This window comes from Triticum urartu, chromosome 1A (assembly GCF_056163025.1).
Source record: "Triticum urartu cultivar PI428250 chromosome 1A, HENAU_Tu73, whole genome shotgun sequence".
NCBI lineage: Eukaryota > Viridiplantae > Streptophyta > Magnoliopsida > Poales > Poaceae > Triticum > Triticum urartu.
The window spans coordinates 68012566-68031829 of record NC_141873.1 but is presented as its reverse complement, the minus strand read 5'-3'; the positions used below and the strand labels follow the sequence as shown (position 1 = coordinate 68031829).

Sequence of the window (19264 nt, the reverse complement as noted above, 5' to 3'; positions counted from 1 at the left end):
GCCGTAGCGCCGCCAACCGCCTTGCCATCCCCACCAGATCCCGTCGAGGGGTAGCAAGGCCGCACTCGACGCACGCGCCGCCACGCCCCTCGTCGCGCCAGCACCACCTTGTCGCACCCGCCCGCGTACCATGTGCTGCCTCGCCACGCCGACCCGAGTGCCAACGCGCCCGAGCTCCCTCTGGAGCGGCCGGCCCGCGCTGCACCATCTCGAGCGGGGGGAGGAAAAGGAACCCCGCCGCCGTCGAGCCGTGCGGGCTTCGCCCGGCGACGGCGAGGGGACGGGGACGGTGGGGTGTGGCTAGTGGCGGCGGCTAGGGTTCGCTCCTGGCTGCCCGCGGGAGCGACCGAGGAGCGAGTGAATGAAAATTTGTGATATAGATTTGCTTCACATCATACAAATTTTCCCATGAGTCTAGACTAATGCTTATTTTTCCCATGAGTCTAGACTAATGCTTATTTTTCTATGAAACATGGATAGGAAGAATTGCTTCACCGAAATATGATTCTATTCCTACAATTTTGAAGGATTTTTTTCCTACAGAAATCCTACCCTATAGAATTCCTACAAATCAAAGAAGGCCTGAAAGAATTCTTTGTTTTTTCTATGATGCAATCAAACAACCCAATTTTTTGTAGAATTGAGATGACCATGGCACTCCAATCGTATGTTCTTCTGTTTTCATGTTTTTAGAATCCTACGAATCAAAGAGACTCTATATGTGTGAAGATCATGCTGGCAATTTGGTTGTTAAGAGACAGCGGCAAGAAACAGGGTGGGAGGCGATCTGGAATGTGTATGCACCGCTCGCCATATGCCTTTCCGGGTCAACCGCGGCCGGTCGGGGACAAGGGTAACGACGTGCTGCTCACCATGGCTCTCTGCCAAAATCGGTGGCAAGGACATGGCCATGGCTTTCGTAAGATCTGCTTGCAAGACATGGGCGACGCTGGTTATGTTGGAAATATGAACAAGTTACTACGAGATTTAATTCAAATAAATAGGAAATAGATCATAACAGCAATAGCAGAGATTAAACTAATCATACGAACTAGCATAGTAGATGAACAGATCACATCTAGGGCACATACTAGAAACATGAATTCTACCATGATCTCGAACAAGAAGGATAGAATAACATACAGTGCAGCGGGTGTAGCACCGCTGGCGTTGACGTTGTCGCCCATGTCGTCGAGGATGAGGTTGCCGAGGTTGGGGAAGAAGTCGTCGTTCGCGAAGTCGTAGCTGCCAGCAGTCGCGCGAGTGCGCTCCCCAAAAACCTGATCGCCCCTCTCCCGTACAGGATCACGAGAGGCGGGGTTCCGAAGGCCTGCTGTCTCTTCTCCTGGTGCACGCCGAAAAGAGGGATGGAGAAGACTTGCTTGGCGGCGCAATGATTTAGAACGATGGTGAGAAACCATACGAAGCGGCGGCGGCTAGAATAGACGTCTGCCTGACTATATAGTGCGGGTCGGGTAGGTCGTGGGAATAAACCCAGCTCTGTCCTCGGCTCGGCTCAATCCCGCAACACGCGTCGCATCGTGACGAGGCGAGCGAGGAGGAGCGCGCGTGTAGGTCTCCTCTTCTCATGCTCATACAAGTGATAGAAAAGCTCACCTTATAAAGAGGTGCAACTCTCTCTCAACTTCCGGGGTGAGACTAAACTTTAGTGTCACTCACTCCACTCACATGTGTGTATGAATGGGCCAAGAGAATTTCAGAATTTTAGTTGGGCTTTGGGCCAAAGGCCTACTAACAAAATTCCAACAGGTTAGGGTTATAAATGGGGAAGAGAGATGAGCAGATGTTTATAAACTTTATATTATGTATGTAAGAAGAAAAAGAAAAACTGAAAATAAACTTTTTGTACGAATCTCCATGTAATATCAAAGGAAGATAGCATCAACTGAGATATAATGAAGTCTCAGTTGCAAAACTCTTTATATAGCCTGTGTACATGTCGTTGGATGCATCCGCTACAAACGGACGGCTAGTGGATGAATTGCCACGATCAGACGTATGATAGGGACGACCAAGCGCGAATTTCAAAACGTTATACTACAAGGGGCAGGTCAAACAGACTGAAGAAATGATATACAAGTTCTACCGCCTAAGCTTGTATGAACAACCATTTCTATTGTCCCACACAGAAGACAGCCCTTTCTATTGTCACCACATGGGAAGAACCCATTTTTATTGACCAAAAATTTATTTTACATTTTGCTTAACACTAGTTACATATAACTTAATTCTACATTTTGCTCAACACTAGTACCCAAACGAACTGTTATTATGTTAGAACTATACAGCTTTGTCGCCAGGGATGACTTTCTCCGGGAATCCCTCTGTTACAAGTATAACTGCAGGCATAGAACTTTTGAATGAGCTGGTGAAAACGAAAATGATGTATCCAAAGTGAAGTGCGCCCATTACTTGTTGAAAATTAAACAGTCATCCTCCAGCTTGCGCAAATAACATGTGTTTGCAAAAGGCTAGGATGTTTACCGGTATATTCGATGGCCTTCTTGTTGCTGCAGGTTTACTGGCATCCCTGGTAACTAATGCCCAGGGCAACATACATATCCAGTGTGCATCTGCCATAGAGAAAGCACCAGGTCCTTCTGGTAAAAGAGGTCATCATTTGGCACTGGCAGTTTGTGGTTGTGATTGAAGTGAGATGTCTAGCTCTTTGATTGGATGACTGAGATTATCTTTCTCATTTTCCGATTCCCCCTTAGGCTTATCTGGTTCTGCTTCCTTCTGAGTCTTCTTCTTTTCAAGGTCCAACTGCTTGCAGTTCTCTTCATGCGAACGCATGAACAATTTCACAAAGTTGTGGAGCGTTGTGGCCACTGCAAAATATGGAGATTTTGGAAGGATTTGTTAAAGAGTAAAAAAAAGGTTGTATCGGCACTTTTTCTCAAAGTTGTAACTAATCTAAACTAATTTCAAGAACAGCTACAGGGAACTCAAATATCATGCTAGCTTCACCTTGCTCAAATGGACAACGTGCTGGATCTTCTCCAAAATAAAGTGCTAATGCATCTGCATTCCTGCCCTGCAAGGTTCAGAATTGCACTTAAATTAATCATAAATGAAAGTAGATCAATTGCACAAATGACTGGATGCCAGAATTGCCATTCATCTTCTACAGAAAAGGATTGCAATTCGTCACTGCTCCCTTGTAGCACCAGAATGCAATCCTGTCCAACCCAACATTTTTTTAACTGAGACCCCAGTCTAATTAATACTGATCAGTTGACGAAGTTCCGTCTTTACAAAAAATTACAACCTCGATATCAGTTCGAACAAACAAAAATATGTCACATACTCCCTCCGTCCTTGAAAGAGTGTACTTCCAACTTTGTTCGAGGGTCAAACTATCTCAAAGTTTGACTGAGTTGTGCAAAAATTTCTTTCAAGGACGGACGGAGTATTGTAGAAGGAAACAATTTGATCAAATTTGGCAAACAAAAATAATTCAAGGAACAACGAAAAAAACAAGGGCATATTTGGAACACATGAATTTCGTTAAATTTTCAAAGGAAACTGCTCGGTTCCTATGGTAACTAGGAAAAATTCTGACATGCCATAAAAGGGCTGAAGCAATAACTATCAGAAATATTTAGAATTATTACATATCATGAAGCACAGAAAAACTGAATGGTTTAGATATCAATCGTTAAAACCCGAAGAATTCTTCATATACGTGCAAAGAGAACATATAATTTCAAGGTTCATGTGTACTTTAAACACATGTGCAGAAAATATTATAAGAACGTACTGGAAGCAACACAACAATATGTACTGCCTCCGTCCCAAAATAAGTGTCTCAATTTTGTACTAACTGTATTTGTAAGTCTTCTTTATTTTACATTACTTTCTAACCACTGATTACCTATATATTTATATATTAATATTGAATTTGTTTCTTCCCAACATTTCAAATTTTCATGTGTTGAGGCTTACAAAATAACTTTGTTCGCTTATCTTGATGAGGAGAAGGTCCAGCTTTGGTTCCTCAACAACCTCTTAAGTCTAATTTTCACCCTTAACTCCATACTGTTTAACGGGCAGACTTACTAAACATGGCATTCTGTATAACACTTCTTGCATCTTCTGCCAATCTAGCAATGAAGACATCGATCATCTTCTGCTTGGCTGCGGTATCACTGACTGTAATCTCATGGAGTATGAGGATTGCCAAGATCAAGGAAATCAAACCTATTCTTAATGCTCAGTTTCAGGAATGGATGCTAGAATTGAGGTGAAAACTTCAGAGATAAAGAGCCTTTGATAGCCTATTATTTTGTTCACATGGCACATAAGGAAGGGTAGACAAAAGAATATTTGAAAACATTTATGCGCCCCTGTCGGACCTGTGGAAACCAGGGTCCCACGGATCCGCCTTGCGTGGGCCGCGGCAGTCCCGCCAACGGGTGGCAAGGGAAGCTTGCCCGCGTGTCCAAGACCATGCCGCTTGGGTGGCATGCAGATCTTCGTCAAGACCACAAGATGCAGATCTTTGTGAAGACTCTCACCGGCAAGATCATCACGCTGGAGAGAGGCCGGTCCACGACATCAGCGGCAGGGCCAAAACCTCTACAGGAATGGGCTTCCTCCCGGGAACCCCATCCCCATGGCTTGCCTCCCCCGGGTGCCCTGAACCCCGCCAACGACCTGATTGCTGGCGGCCGTGTGACGGGACGGTTCAGAGGGCGGCAGCCAGCCATAGGGTGGAGCGCAGCTGGCGTGCATGCACGACTTCCCTTGGCGGGCAAGTTGCGTGCCTGCTGGCACTCTGCAGGCTTTCTCCCGCGTGTGAGCCACTTGGTGACACAAGCTACAGTGGCAGACGCAGAAGTTAACATTGGTGACGGATGGGATGTGCGCCTGCTCCCGGCAAGGTGGCACAGCGCCACGTGCCGTTCGCCTCTACAGTGCGTTGTACCCCACTGTACAACCACCGCATTTATCTCTTTGTAGCAACTGTGGTAGCCCCTTGCAACTATAAAAGGAGGCCCATGCTACCTAGATTAGAGGTTGGACCCTAGCAAGACACATTCTAGCGAGTCCACACACACACACACATTCCATATTCCTAGCCCCGGCAAGCCCCGGGAACGGAATCAGTGCATTTGTAACCTTGTTCCACACATCCATCAAAACAACCAAGCAGGACGTAGGGTATTATGCTTCACAGCAGCCTGAACCTGGGTAAGTTCTTCGTGTCATGGTGATAGGATTCGTTCGTGACCTCGCCCCTCACCGAACCAAAAAGGGGGCACCAAAGCTCCCAGGTGTTGTGTCCACACACACGACAGCCCCTTAACCTGATTTTCTCTCCAGTCATTACAGATATGAATAAACTGGAGACAAGGGTTTTTCAGTTGTTTTGGATCTTTGTAAGCTGTAACTTTTGGCTGTTGTTTTCTGTTCGGCTCTTTGGGGCATGCCCCTAGAGCCTAACTCCGTGTAATTCCTTTTTCTATCTAATGCATTCACATACAGCTCTCCTGCATGTTCCTGGAAAGAACCTATACTTTACAAATTCCAGGCTGCAGCTACCTAAATCGCATTTCATGTCTTCAGAGATCTCGATTCCATGACCTAGAGCCTTTTGGTGTGGAACTTATATATGAAAAATAGTTTTTCTTACATACGTACTTTCAGTATTTATCTAAACTCTTCATATTGAGCTAATTCTAGCACTACTGCGCTGTACCAAGATGGGTCACATGGACTACCACCAATATGCCAGCGTGTTACAGCACAAATGACTCTTGCTTAAAGAGATACACATACCACATTAGAATAAAGTGAAGTCAAGGCTCTAACTTCGGCTTCAGCACCACTAAGGAAGCCCTTCAGTGTCTGTAAAAGGAAAGTGCTTAGTTTGGTGGAATCATGATGGTGTAATACTTCAAGCAAAAAATCTTGCCAGTACCTTGACAGTACACACGCACTATATTGCAGTCAAACAGTTACAATTGTTGGTTATTAAAGCATATTTCAAAAAGAAAAAAGAAAAAAACACAATTGTTATGGTTACCTTGCAAAAGATCTCCGACACAGGACCATCATTTTCAGATATAGTTAATTCTTGCTCCACTTTCTCGAGCCCTTTGTTTATGGCCTGCATTTCTTCTGCTAAAGACTTTAATTGTATCTGCATTCAGCCAAATAGTTCTCTAGTAACTCAATCAATGTATCATTGATTGTCAAAACCCAGAGTGACCAAAACATCGAATACCACGTCAGATCTAATACCTTTGCTGCCAACTCCAAGCTAGCCAAATCTTTAGGAAAGTCAAGAAGTTCTGGAAGTTTCTCAGAAAGCACCTGCGGTGATATGATAAATTGAGTAATTCAAGCATATCAACTGCAGTTCAGACTTCCTACGAAGAGGACCTAACCGAATTTGTAAGCATATCACAATGACAAGTTGGAAAGGGCTTAGATCCACTTCAAAAGTATGAACCTCATAAGACAGTATCCTCAGAAAGCTAAGACTTAGTTCAAAGCCGCATTGAAAAAGTGAGAAAAATAACAGAGAGAAAATACATGAACACAACCCAGCACACCGGAGAAATTAGACACGCGAAACTAGATATGCACCTCAAGTTAACTAATTGCATCAATTGCAGGATAAGCAAAACAACTGGGAAATGTTCCATCAAGATAACTTAAATATGAGCATAGGTAACTTCAAACGAGGTTCCTGTAAAGTTATTAGCTCTTTCCAGGCTTCTCAGTTCTCATCAAAATACCAGTATCCATTGGACAAATAGTTATGCAAGCTTTCTACATTATGTGGTTACTTATTACAATGGTATTATAGAAGCAAAGATTTTTATATGCACAGCATCCGAGGCTAGGTAATGATGAATTTGACTAAGAAGGTTTATCCATTAAAATTGTTGGCTAACCCGGGAATTTGAGATTCCTATGCATGATATACCAGTTAGTAGATATGATTTTAACTTGTATATTCTGGAACGCAAAAAAATTCTACCCTTCGTCCCGAAATACTTGTCATCAAAATAAATAAAAGGGGATGTATCTAGATGTACTTTAGTTTTAGATACATCCCTTTTTGTCCATTTTGATGACAAGTATTTTCGGACGGAGGGAGTATTTTATATGATCCACACCTACATAAAAACATTTTCTGGCAAGGGAATAAAAGTTAGTACTGAAACTATCTACTTTTCTATATGAACAGATGTATACCTTGGATAAATAATGCATTAAGGTCATCTTATTATTCCGTGCACGGGTATCGCTTAATTTGAGTAAGCTATCCAACCTGAATCCAACAGCAGAACCTACAATAAACAAAACGAACTGTAGTGCAGCCAGGAAAAAAATAAAGCAACGAGCAATCAAAAGAAATTAAACAATGCATATTGAATTATAAAAAAGCTAATAGAGTTCATATAAGATGATTAGCATGAAAGATGTGCCATCGTATCGAAGTGTTGTATTTCATTCTCTGGGACCTGTACAGAAAACTATGAATAATAACAACACACCAAAAGCCTGAAAGACGGAGGATGATTAAGGGCGTGTTCGGTAGCTCTCCCCAGCCCAAAAATCCTCATCGCCAGCTTCCAACTCTGCGTACAAAAAACCAGAAGTAGTGTTTCGTTCGGCACCGTAGCTTCTGGATTCGTTCGTTTTCCTCCAGGTTCAAAGCCAATGTAGCGTTCTGTGGCCCAGTCAGCAATAGTTGTTGGGCTGCTAGCTGTAGGCCTAGGACAAAGGCTGGGATGTGAATCCGTTCTTGAGGTCAGAGAGGCAAAGCTCGGGCTCAGGAAGGGATTAGATAGCAAACCGGTACGCTAGCTTTTCACTTCGCGGTGGCATCTCCCATGTAATTTCACTCAACTCCAACTCCTTCGTTTTCTGAGATCTGGGAAAGACCAGCTCCTCAACTCCTCACCTTTTACACTACGACACTCGCCAGCTTCTTGATTCTAACTACGCGGAGTCAGGGCGTTCGGCCCAGCTCCACTCGTGGAGTCGACAGAACCAGGAGCTGGAGAGCTACCGAACATGCCCTAATAATAGTACTACTATTGTGTCCAATATCTTAACAGAAATGCGTAGGAAAATTTGACACCTCACTTGTATAAAACTCATTTGTGCATGCTTTCTTTTTCAATTAGAAGTAAACAAGAATATACATGCTTTATATACATTATACACAGTACAAACTTTTACCAAATTGGTGCATGGTGTGCTATATTACTAAAATTCATACAGCCAGAGCTCTAAAAAAGGGTCATCTAGTGCGCACTGGTTTGCCTCATGTGTTTACCTGATGGTACATTCTACATACCTATAATAAATTATTGGCGCAAAACAATTTTCATATAGTCCAAACTGTACAAACTTCAGAAGAAATATATTAATTATATTCCAAATCTAGTACTCCCTCCGATCCATATTACTTGTCGCTGATTTAGTACAACTTTGTCTAAATCAGCGACAATTAATACGGATCGGAGGGAGTACTTAAATTACTAGCTGAACTTTACGTGTTGCAAATTACAAATGAACGTTAAGTTCACAGCGAATATATCAGCCGACAACTCACTATGACAGATTGCAGACCTAAACTATTTTGAGAGGAAGCACTAACTACTAATTAGGCTTTGTGTCATGATGAAATGCGCTGCTTCAGTCATTTGAGTTAAAAATTCAAACGCCACAAAGTTATGACTGCATATGGTACTTAAACCAAAACTTCGGAATCTATTATTAGTCTTCAGCATACCATGAAGTAATAAAAATATTACCACTGTCATCCTTTTTACAGGAAAATTTTCTACTCTTCATCGAGTACATACTTTTACATGAAGATAAACCAATGTCAAGCATGTTGCTTCATTGTGGATTGCAAGTCGAGAGTGAAGGTAACAATTATGGATCCTTGTTCGGAAGTCACTACTAATAATTTATTTACAGCATTCAAACAAGGAAGAGAAATGGTGCCACAGGATATATATATTACTTCAGTTAATAAATGTCTCCTGAACAAGAAGTATCACTTTACAATTGGTATTACCTCTAGCAGTGCCTTGGTTCAACGCATTTCCCAAAGAAAGAATCGTCTGCATAATCCTTTTCAACTTCACTGAACCCCTTATCTACGAACATCACAGCAAGAATATGAAACCCATGATGTTAATCACATAATATGAAATTTCAAATTAACAGTATCCACCTCTTCAGCAGATGAGTTAACAATGTTCAGATTCCGCTTAAGGTCAGACACCTGAGAAGAACTAACAGTTAAACAATACAATACCAAAAAGGCCAAGCAAAAGAATACAGTTCCTAGTAGAAGAAAAGGAATCAGATGTCTCACTTGAGATCGAAACTGAATCTTGAATAAGAAAACTCTCAGCTTAGAGTCCACACGGGGTAATTTCATAAGCTCCATGAAGAACTGCAGTAGAAGAAGCAAATTGTGTCTCAGTATTGGGATAATAAGTAGTGTCATTTTTCCGCAGCAGTATCGGATCGTAACATAGGATCACGATACCATGTGATATTTTAGTTCTGTATATTAATTTATATACTTGGGAATAACTTCAAATGGATTTAGGTTACAGCCCAACTCATTTCTTCTCTAGATTGATAACCAGCAGCAGGGCAGCCATGTAAATGCCAAATTTAAGTTGATTTTAGACCAATGTCCAATGCGAGTAATCAGCAGAATTGTTGGACAGTCCTAAGAGAAATGCTTTAGGCCCATTAACTTCACAACCCACCCACAAGTCCTTCACTGGCTGCTGTCATTCACGGGACAAAACTCCATTATTTTAGTCCCACGTCATGAAACGAGTGGAAGAATGTGCAACTTAAATACTCCTCTCGCAGTTCTACCTCCAGCAAGCATGGCTTGGTTAATTGCTACACAACTGCACTGCTGCGTGCCAATGTGGAGTGGATTTTTTGCTACTTAGAATGGCATCAATAGATTTGGGTTTGATTCACGTCGTGATACCAAGGACTCTATGACGTGTAACGTGATCCAACTCGATATTATCGAATAGCTGCTGCACTACGTAATATATCGATCGGCTGCAGTAGGAACGTAATATCACAAGATACTACGATCCGTATTGTGATACTGATAACCATGGTATATACACCACAAGTTTCACTTGAGATGTAACAAAGTTGTAAAGCAAACTGAAAGGAAGCAAGTCACCTGTTCGCATTCACCAAGATCTTGCTTATCTCCTTTGTAACCCTGTAGTGGTGACAAGAATGCGTAATGACAACTGATAACTTCAGGAATCTTGTAAAGAACTAAAACCGAACACCACAATTACCTTCAGAAGTTCTATTTCTTCTTTAGTTGGAGTGAACTTAATTAGGTTCTCCACCTGATCAGCATCTAGGACAGTATCATCCAGAGCAAGAATAGCACTCTGCTCTCAAAGGAAAAATTGATAGGTATAATTAACGAAGATATAAAGTAAATGTCCTACCAAAAGAAACCATTACATTCATTTCTTAATTAATTTCAGGTTATTTCAATGAGAAATTCATAATAATAGGCATTTCCAGGTTAAGTAAGAAATGATTAATCAGTAATCGCTATTCCACTCTCTCACGTCATTTCTTAAAAACTCTCCCACCATATCTAATAGACTATATAACGAAGTCTATCAAAAGAATACATATTAGTACCTGTCCCTGAAGAGAATACTGTCGCCCGACCCACCCCTCCCGCGTCGCCCCCGCAGGCGATGGGGAGGGAACCCTAGCCGCCGCCGGTCTCCTCCCGACCCCTTCCTCCCCCGCCGCCGCCACAGGGCGCGCCTAGGCAAAGCCTGGCTGGCGCTGGCGCCGGCGGGCCTTCTCGTCCCCTCGTGTGTGGCGCCGGTGTGGGCCGCTTCCACAGGCCAGGGCGCCGCGGTTGGTGGGTCACGGCGGCGCGGCAGGTCCCCTCCCAACGACGACGGCTGGTGGCTTCCGCGGCGCATCGGGCTGCTGGCTGGAGAGGCGCGCTTGCTGCTCTTGCACCCCGATCTGGCGCCAGGAGCTGTGGGCGGCACGGGGTCGCGGCGCGACAGAGGTGGGCGCCCTCCTTCTTCCTCCTCTGCTCGTTGGCTAGGTGGAGCTTGAGGGCGTGGCTGGTGGGTGCTTGTTGCGGCATGGTCAGATTCGGCCGGATCTGGCCCTGCTCGCCGGCGGGCGACCCGAGGTGCTGGCAGCGGCCGGCTGGGTCGCTGCACGGATGTGGGCCGCCACGGCGTGGTGGTGGCTCATGGCAGTGGTTTGGGTCGTTTCATGGCAGCGGCCGGACATCTCCGGCGTCGGCTCGTCAGGAAGCGGCCTGTTTTGGCCTTCGATTCCTCTCCTCGTCGTTCGGACGCTACCTTCATCGAAGGGCTGGCCCTTTCCCGGCTGCGGTCCATCTCCCGTCTCGCGCCCGGTGTTGCGGGACTGATCTCGTCTCGCGCCCGGCAGCAGGACCGACCTCGTCTCGCGCCCGGCAGCAGGACCGACCTCGTCTCGCGCCCGGCAGCAGGACCGACCTCGTCTCGTGCCCGGCTGCAGGACTGAGCCCGTCTCGCGCCCGGTGCCGCAGGACAAGGAGATGGAGGCCCGTTCCGGCCGGCCTCTTAGGTCTCGGCGCTGGGGGTCGCCCAGGGATGCGAAAGACGGGACCTTTCCATGCGTCTCTTTGGGTGGAGTAGTGTGCTGGTCTCGGGTAAGGTGGTGTCAAGGTCCTGGATGCCAGGGCGGCGGCCTTGGAGGTGGTAGCGCGGTGCTCATGGGCAGAGCTCGTGGCTTGGTGCTGCCTGGTGACCATGGCCGTGTGGGCGGCATGGATGCCGGGGTGTGGCGTTCGGTGGTGGTGATTGTTGGCCGGGGTGAAAACCCGCTCTATCTTCGGACGGACCGGCGGCGGCGAATCGTTCCCTTCTTGAAGGCGTCGTCGCGGCCTTCATTGCCCGTCGGGTTGCTCCAGGGGAAACCCTGACCATCGTGTCGGGCGGTGGCGGCGCTCCGGTGTCGTTCCCTTCCTGAAGGCGCCGCCTTGGAGCCCTCGGTTCGCCATATGCGGCTTCACTTCTTTGCGGTGGCGTGTTCACGGCTTAGATCTCCAGTTACTCTTGTAGTGCTAGGGGTGGTGTTGCTGCGCTCAGCATCTTTGTATCATGCCTTGGGTGTGTGGGTTGTGTTGGTGTGCGATTGTATCAGGTTTGTTGTGGATCTTTGCTTTATTTATAAAGCGGGGCGAAAGCCTTTTTCGGTAAAGAATACATATTGCATTGTTGTATGACTAGCAACATCAATACCTTCAGATATTTATATAAAACCATTTTTTAATTAGAACATGCCAAAGGTTAATTGGCCATCAGCTTACCATTAGGTCCGGAAGCGGCATTTTGACTTTCGTAAGCATGATTCCACAATTGTTAGCCCGACGAAGATCAATCTGTATTTCCAAACAGCTGATGTTAGAAAAAACAAACAGTAACGTGAAGCAAAATAAGAAGGCATATATAGTATAGCTACAAACACCCGTAATGACATATGCAAAACTAAGCAAGGTCACTACATGCCATGAAGGAAACTAACATAAAGAACTGGGATCCTAAGTACCTTGATTGATCAGTTGAATATGTTCTACGGTCTACCATGCATCTGTTATAAGCGCTTAGAAAGAAATGAACTGATTATGTGGTGAAACCTATGTACTAAAATAAGAAGCACCAATTGGATGGGATGCCATTGATCCGAGCCATTGATAAATCTCTACCTTTTGATTGCACACTTATGGTCTAATGAATTCCGAATCAAACCATACTAATTACCTCTTAACTGCTAGCTTTTGGTTTGTGACTTAACCATTCTTAATGCTAGCATTTCTTTTTTACGTAATAAAGTGGTTTGTGAGAAAAGACGAAAAATAAAAATGTGGGATTCATTTAAAATTGTAGATATGGTTTTCTTACATATGTTCATTATATCTTCATGCAATATATACTATGGAACATAGATTGTGCACACTCAGTTGCCACTAGCATAAAGGCACCAAAAAGAGAAAAATAATGTATAACTTGCAGCACACTCACAAGAGATCATATGTACCATATGTAATAGACTAATAGAGAATCGAGTGAAATAAGCATGAAAGAAATGAAGATCAGGAATATACACACTAAGTGGAACAATTTGCGTGCAAAACAAATGATACATTATTTGTTAAAACTCACAAGATGAATTTTCTCTGGTTTTGCCCCAGATGCACGACTCCCTGACTTATCTGAACGCCTAGAATCTGAATTTGGTAGAGCAGTTGAGAAAAGATTTTCTAGTTCTGACATGTCAAACACTGGGGCTCTGCACAAGTCATGCAAAAGATGCATTAGCATAAAAAAAGCAATACATATGACCATTCTTTGGTGCGGTCAAGATGTTAGAGAGATACTTTGAAGCTTCATCAGCTTTTTGCCCCTCTGCCCAGAGACTGCCCTTCATCGCTCTTGTAACTTTCACCCAGTGTAGTGGTTTCAGATTGGACTTTCTGGACATAGTCTGACCAGATTGAAGACTCTTAGACATTGGGCCCGAAGGAGGTGCAGGTCCACGCCCCTTCGTACCAGGAGGTGCTGGTGGAGGTACAACATTGCCAGAAGCACCAGGATGGTTGGCATCCTTTGAGAACCTTGGAGCATGAGGTGGTGGTGGAGCAGGAGGAGATTGTTTTGATGAATTATAGGGTGGTGGTGGTGTAGAAGTAATTCCTGGAGGTGGAGGCGGAAGCGGTGCTGAAGATCTAATGGCAGATGATGTTGGAGAAGGTGGTGGAGGTGGTGCAGCAGGCGGAATAGGAGATGAAGTAGAAGCAAGTGGGTGAGTTGGAGGTGGAGGTGGTGCAGCAGGTTGAACAGCCGATGAAGTAGAAGCAACTGGTGGGGGTGGAGGTGGTGCAGGAGGTCGAACAGCTGATGAAGTAGAAGCAAGTGCTGGAGGTGGGGGTGGTGCAGGAGGTGGAACAGGAGATGAAGTAGAAGCAAGTGCTGGAGGTGGAGGTGGTGCAGGAGGTCTAACAGGAGATGAAGTAGAAGCGAGTGGTGGAGGTGGAGGGGGTGCAGGAGGTCTACTGAGGGAGGACTTAGGTGCAGACAAAGGAGGTCCAACTATTCTAACAGGAGAAGCTGGAGGTGGAGGTGGTGAAGGAGGTCTGAATGAAGTAGAGGTAGTGGCAAGAGCAGTAAAAGTTGGTGATGATTCTTGTGCATTGTTACTTGAGGACTGCTGATGATTTGCAGGCAGAGTAGTAGTTCCAGGTAACTGTGATGTGGATTCTTCATGTGGAGGAAATGGGTGGGGCAACAATGAAGGACCTGCGACAGGGAAGCTTAATTAGAGATGGAAAAACCAACTAAAATATATTTAGATGGTTCAGCAAAACCTGAATGCTTCGGAGACGACTGAGATAAGTCATCTTCTGCCTCGGACAGCATAAAAGCATCAGACGCTACGAACAACACCGGACCTGATGACTGAGGGGGTGGGGGTGGTGATGGCGACGGCGGCAGCATACCCTTTGTTACAACCGGAGTCCCTGTCACGTCATCACAAGTTAAATTTGCAGGCAACAGTAGGTTATGGGTGTACAACAAAAGAATTTTGTTGAGAAAAACCTGTTGTTGGATGCTGTCCTGATGATGGTTTTGATGGAACTTTGACTGTGGCGCTTGACATCGTAGGTGCAATTATGGTTGAACCACAATTCTCAGAACCTCCAAATGTAGCATGATCTTCCAACAAAGTTGTAATTCCAAGGGCTGAAGGTACGCTATAAAATCTTGGGCATGCTGAAAGTGATCTTGGAGGTGAGTTGCTAGGAAAGGCAGAACTTGACCTAGAAAGTGGAAACCGCTGTGACATAATCATAGAGGGCGAAGAGCACTGTACTGGACTAGATTGCTCATCAGGCTTTTCCAGTGAAGACGATCGTTCGGTAGTGATGTCAACTACATGTGTTATTTCCTTATGAACTTGAGGGTTTATGTTTTCAGGAACAACGGTTCCTAATTTTCCTTGATAAATACTGGCTGGGTCCAACGTGGCTAATTTGTGTATGCCATCACATTCCTTTTTGTTCATATAGACTGTTGAGTTTTCAGCATTGCTTGATTTGTTTCGAACATTGTCAGATTCATTTTTGGTCGGTGAACCAATCTCCAATTGCCCTATTTCCTTTCTTATGCCCGAATCTTTCTTGCTTGGAGACAGCAATCCCTGCCTCAGCTGTATATTTTTGGTCGGTGAACCAAGCTCCAAATGCCCTATTTCTTTTCTAATGCTCGAATCTTTCTTGCTTGGAGACACCAATCCCTGCCTCAGCTGTATGGTTTCATATGTGGTTAGCCGCTGGAAAAACTGGACTGCAGCATCCCCTTTCGGATCTAACCAGTCGACTATGCTGAACATCTCTTGCACCTTTGCAAATGCTTCAATTGGTAAGCCCTCCTTCTCCCCTATACCTGCCATCTCCATGGGATCTAAATGATCTGCAGTGTCCATTTCTGAAAAAAGTATCTTCAACAACAAAGGACGAAGAAGGCTTCAGTTTCTGCACACTGTACAAAGAATAAGTTGACTGCAATGAAGATTAAATACCTCGGCTCTGAATTCCTTTGGGAATCGATCTTTTGCATCCCACATTATGTCAATTTCATCACGGTTTAGCATGAGAATGTTTGACCTGATAAATGCTGTGTTGAACATGACTCTGAACATCATCTCTTCTTGTTCTTGATCAGCATCCAAACTGATGCATTCAAGGACAACATCTCCTTGAATATGGCAGTGGATATCGATCTTAATCAATTGACAGTCTGCCTGAGTAAGATGAGAATAAATGAGAATGGTATGTTAACAGCGAAGCAAATACTCAGTTTATGGCTCCACGCATGTTTAGTAGCAAAACTAGTGAAGGGAATGCAATTCATTTGCCAATTCTCAAAACAGAAGATTGTCCAAAACTCACCCGCTTGTAATGCCGAACATATTTACTCCTCTTTGGTGTTGAAAAAAGCACCTTGGGATTGTTATCTGTACCAAGTAGAGGATCCTGCCCATAGATACGGAATATCGGTCTACATCCATCCTCCCCATTACAGCCCGGGGTATTCCTTAGTATCACGCAGTCTAAGGTAAGAGGTCGATCACCTGGTGGCCATTCTGCGCTCACGTTCCTCCGGGATATGTAATGCAGGTATCTTATCTGCGACGGCATGGGGTTTAGCGGCGAGAGCAGCTGGATGAGCTCGCGAGGGGCCTGCCTGTACACCATCTCCAGCGTCCTCTGCTCGCCGATGAACTGCTTCCGGTACAGCAGCAGGCCCGCCAGCATGAAGGCGAGCACGTTCCAGCCGCCTCGCTCGCAGTGCATTATGAGGACGTTGTGCTGGCCCAGGGAGAGCCAGCTCTCCCCGGACCTGAGGAAATGGTGGACCATCTCCATGGTGAGGAGCGGGCAGCCCTCGTACTGCCTCGGGTAGTCCATGACCACCATGTCGTAGATGGAGAGGATGCTGGCCAGCAGGCTCTGCTGGCTCTCCCGTTCCTCCTCCCGGAAGTTGAAGACCATGAAGGAGGCGTCCGCGAAGTGGCTCCGGAGGTGCAGGACGATGTCTCCGATGTACTGCCCGTACTTGTCGTCGTCGAAGACATCGGTGGAGAAGCACGAATCGAACACTGCGCACACAAAACGAAAGGGAGAGGACGTTGGCGTCGCGTTCTAATATCTATCCGAAACCCTGCGACGACGACGACGGATGCGCCGGCGCCGCCGCCGAAACGGGAAATGGGGAGGGAGGGAGGGAGGGAGGGAGGAGGGAATGCCGTGCGACGCAGTGGCGGGCGGAGTGGGTGGGGAGAGGGAACGGCGACGCACCGTAGACGCGCTCGGTGATCTCGAGCAGCCCGTCCGGGGGCTTGCGGTAGAAGAACTTGCGGAAGAGAGACATGCGGCGGCGGCCTCCTCCTCCTCCTCCAGATCCGCGGGGGCTGGGGGAGAGCGGGGTGGAGAGCAATGCGCCGCTAGGGTTTTCGGCGGCGAGGCGGCGGCGCGGCTCACGGGACGGCGGGCATGCGCGCGGGCGGCGATAGGGCGAGGAGGGGAGAGGGGATCGGCCGGGCTGGGTTGGGTTGCAGGGGGGAGGAGGGAAGGTGGCGGAGAAGATCTATCTGCCGGTGTTGTCTGTGCTCGGTCGGTCGGGTCAGGTGCACGTTCGGGTCGGTAGTCGTTAGCTCGGTCCTTCGTTAACGTTAACAAATGACTTCTCCACTTTGCTTCCTGGGACAGCGACCCAGCACGTGCCGCCCATCTCACCTGCTAGAGCACACTCTTTTTATTTATTTATTTTAATTATTTAAAAAACAGATATATTATAAAATTTTATGGAAGTACAGAACATCTTAAACACAATAAAAATTACATCGAGATTTCGAAACCACCGAACAACCACACTACTGCCGCCAAAACAAGCCGCCGGCGTGTCGTTGTTGCTGCTCCCCTATAGGAGCAGGATTGACCTTATCAATGGCAGTCGGGAAGTCTTTGTGCCCATGCACCAGCGCCCTAGAGCCGCGGTCTTCGTAGTTGAATCTTTGCATAGATCCGAAGCACTTAATACTACATCTCGCCATGACGAGAAACCTTAACCTCACTTCCCCAATGAGAAGCTGGGGATCTACGTCGGTGCTCTGTCGGCTACGTCCAAGTGGACAAAATTGAGGAGGATTGTGTCGGATGTGGGGTTTCGGCAAACCCTTAAGGTTCGGACACTGCGGTGCGCGCGAAGTCTTTCCTTCCCACCGATCTACGCCCTAGCTCGCTAAGATCTCGCGGACGAACTCGACGAACTCGCAACACAGAAAGACATGAGATTTATACTGGTTCGGGCCACCGTTGTGGTGTAATACCCTACTCCAGTGTGGTGGTGGTGGATTGCCTCTAGGGCTAATGATGAACAGTACAAGGGAAGAACAGTCTCCTGAGATTGAGGTGTTCTTGAGCTCGGTGAGCTTGTGTGTGTGAGGATGGTCTGAATGATCCCTCCTTTGCTAAGGTGGTGGCTAGTCCTATTTATATTGGCCCTGGTCCTCTTCCCAAATATCGAGCGGGAAGGGAGCCAACAATGGCGGGCCAATTTGAAGGGGGGCAGCTAGTACAAGCTATCCTGACAAAAGTAGTCTTCGCCTGCGAAAAGCTCTGGGGTGACGCCGTCTTGAGCTCCACGATGACCTCCGTCTTGCCGTCCTTCTGGCCTTGGTCTTGTTGCACCGAAATGGCAACCTTTGCCTGATGACTCGGTACTCCTCGCCTGCGCTTGACTCCTTAGCACCAAAGAGGAAACAAGGACGTTGCGCGCGCTGGCGCCCGCCTGGTGTCATGCGTCACGGCTCACGTCACGAAGGCCTCGTGAGGTTTGCCCTGCCTTGATATCTCCGCTCCTCGTGAGCCTGCTAGCTAGGCTACTCCCGAGGAGGTCTTGCGTCGTCCGCCTCGCGAGGCTTGGACCCTCGTGAGGGTCTTGGATGCTTTGTTGGTGAAGATGGGTCATATGGCCTGCAGGCTCAACCATGCCGTGGGCCGCAGAAAGGCAAGTCTGGGGACCCCTGTTCCCAGAACGCCGACAGTAGCCCCCAGGCCCAAGGTGCGCTCGGGCTTGGCTTCGCGGCGAAGCCAAAGGCCAAGTACGGAGCATCGCGGGCCCCAAAAGTCTACGGCCTCGGTTGACCCATGGTGGATAATTGGACGTGGGCGTCTCCGCTCCCCCATGTTGCCTCGGCAACTGCTCGACTTGACAAGTCCCTGCGACATGCAAGGAAAACCATTATTACATGCGATCATGGGAGACGTCGGTTGGCCTTCTCTTGCTATAAATGGGGAGGGGGCGGAGCCCCCGTTGCCCATCTCTTCCTTGCTTGCTTGCTCCTTCCTCCTCGCTCCCATTGCTGACAACAATGGCGCCCATCAGAAGGTTTTCTGCTGAAGAGAAAGGCAAGGCTCCCCGCGATGATCCGGGGCCTCTTCCGCCGAAGAAAAGGTCGATCCATCGCCGTGATGAAGCGGCGATGCAGGTGGTGTCGAGGCCTTGGTGCGAGCGGCCTCCTCCGGGGTACCCACTGCCCTTGTACGCCCAAGCCGAGGGCTCGGGAGGACGGAGTGATGAGCAGCGCCGCCCACGCCGCATCCAGGGCCACCGCG

At 46.8% G+C, this 19264-nt stretch overlaps 1 protein-coding gene across 1 annotated transcript; it reads right to left on the bottom strand.

Moving 5' to 3' along the window:
* Positions 1-2035: 2035 nt before the first annotated feature.
* Positions 2036-17278, bottom strand: LOC125547113 (actin-binding FH2 (formin 2) family protein). Its single transcript, XM_048711122.2, has 20 exons — positions 16946-17278; positions 16037-16746; positions 15667-15888; positions 14685-15585; positions 14453-14605; positions 13466-14384; positions 13251-13377; positions 12398-12469; positions 10350-10448; positions 10226-10267; positions 9377-9457; positions 9233-9283; positions 9074-9155; positions 7234-7328; positions 6271-6342; positions 6053-6169; positions 5806-5874; positions 2992-3058; positions 2506-2852; positions 2036-2360 (listed from the first exon to the last, which is right to left on the bottom strand). The coding sequence occupies exons 1-19, from the start codon at positions 17016-17018 to the stop codon at positions 2638-2640; spliced, it is 4167 nt and encodes a 1388-aa protein (XP_048567079.2). The 5' UTR covers positions 17019-17278; the 3' UTR covers positions 2036-2360; positions 2506-2637.
* Positions 17279-19264: the final 1986 nt, after the last annotated feature.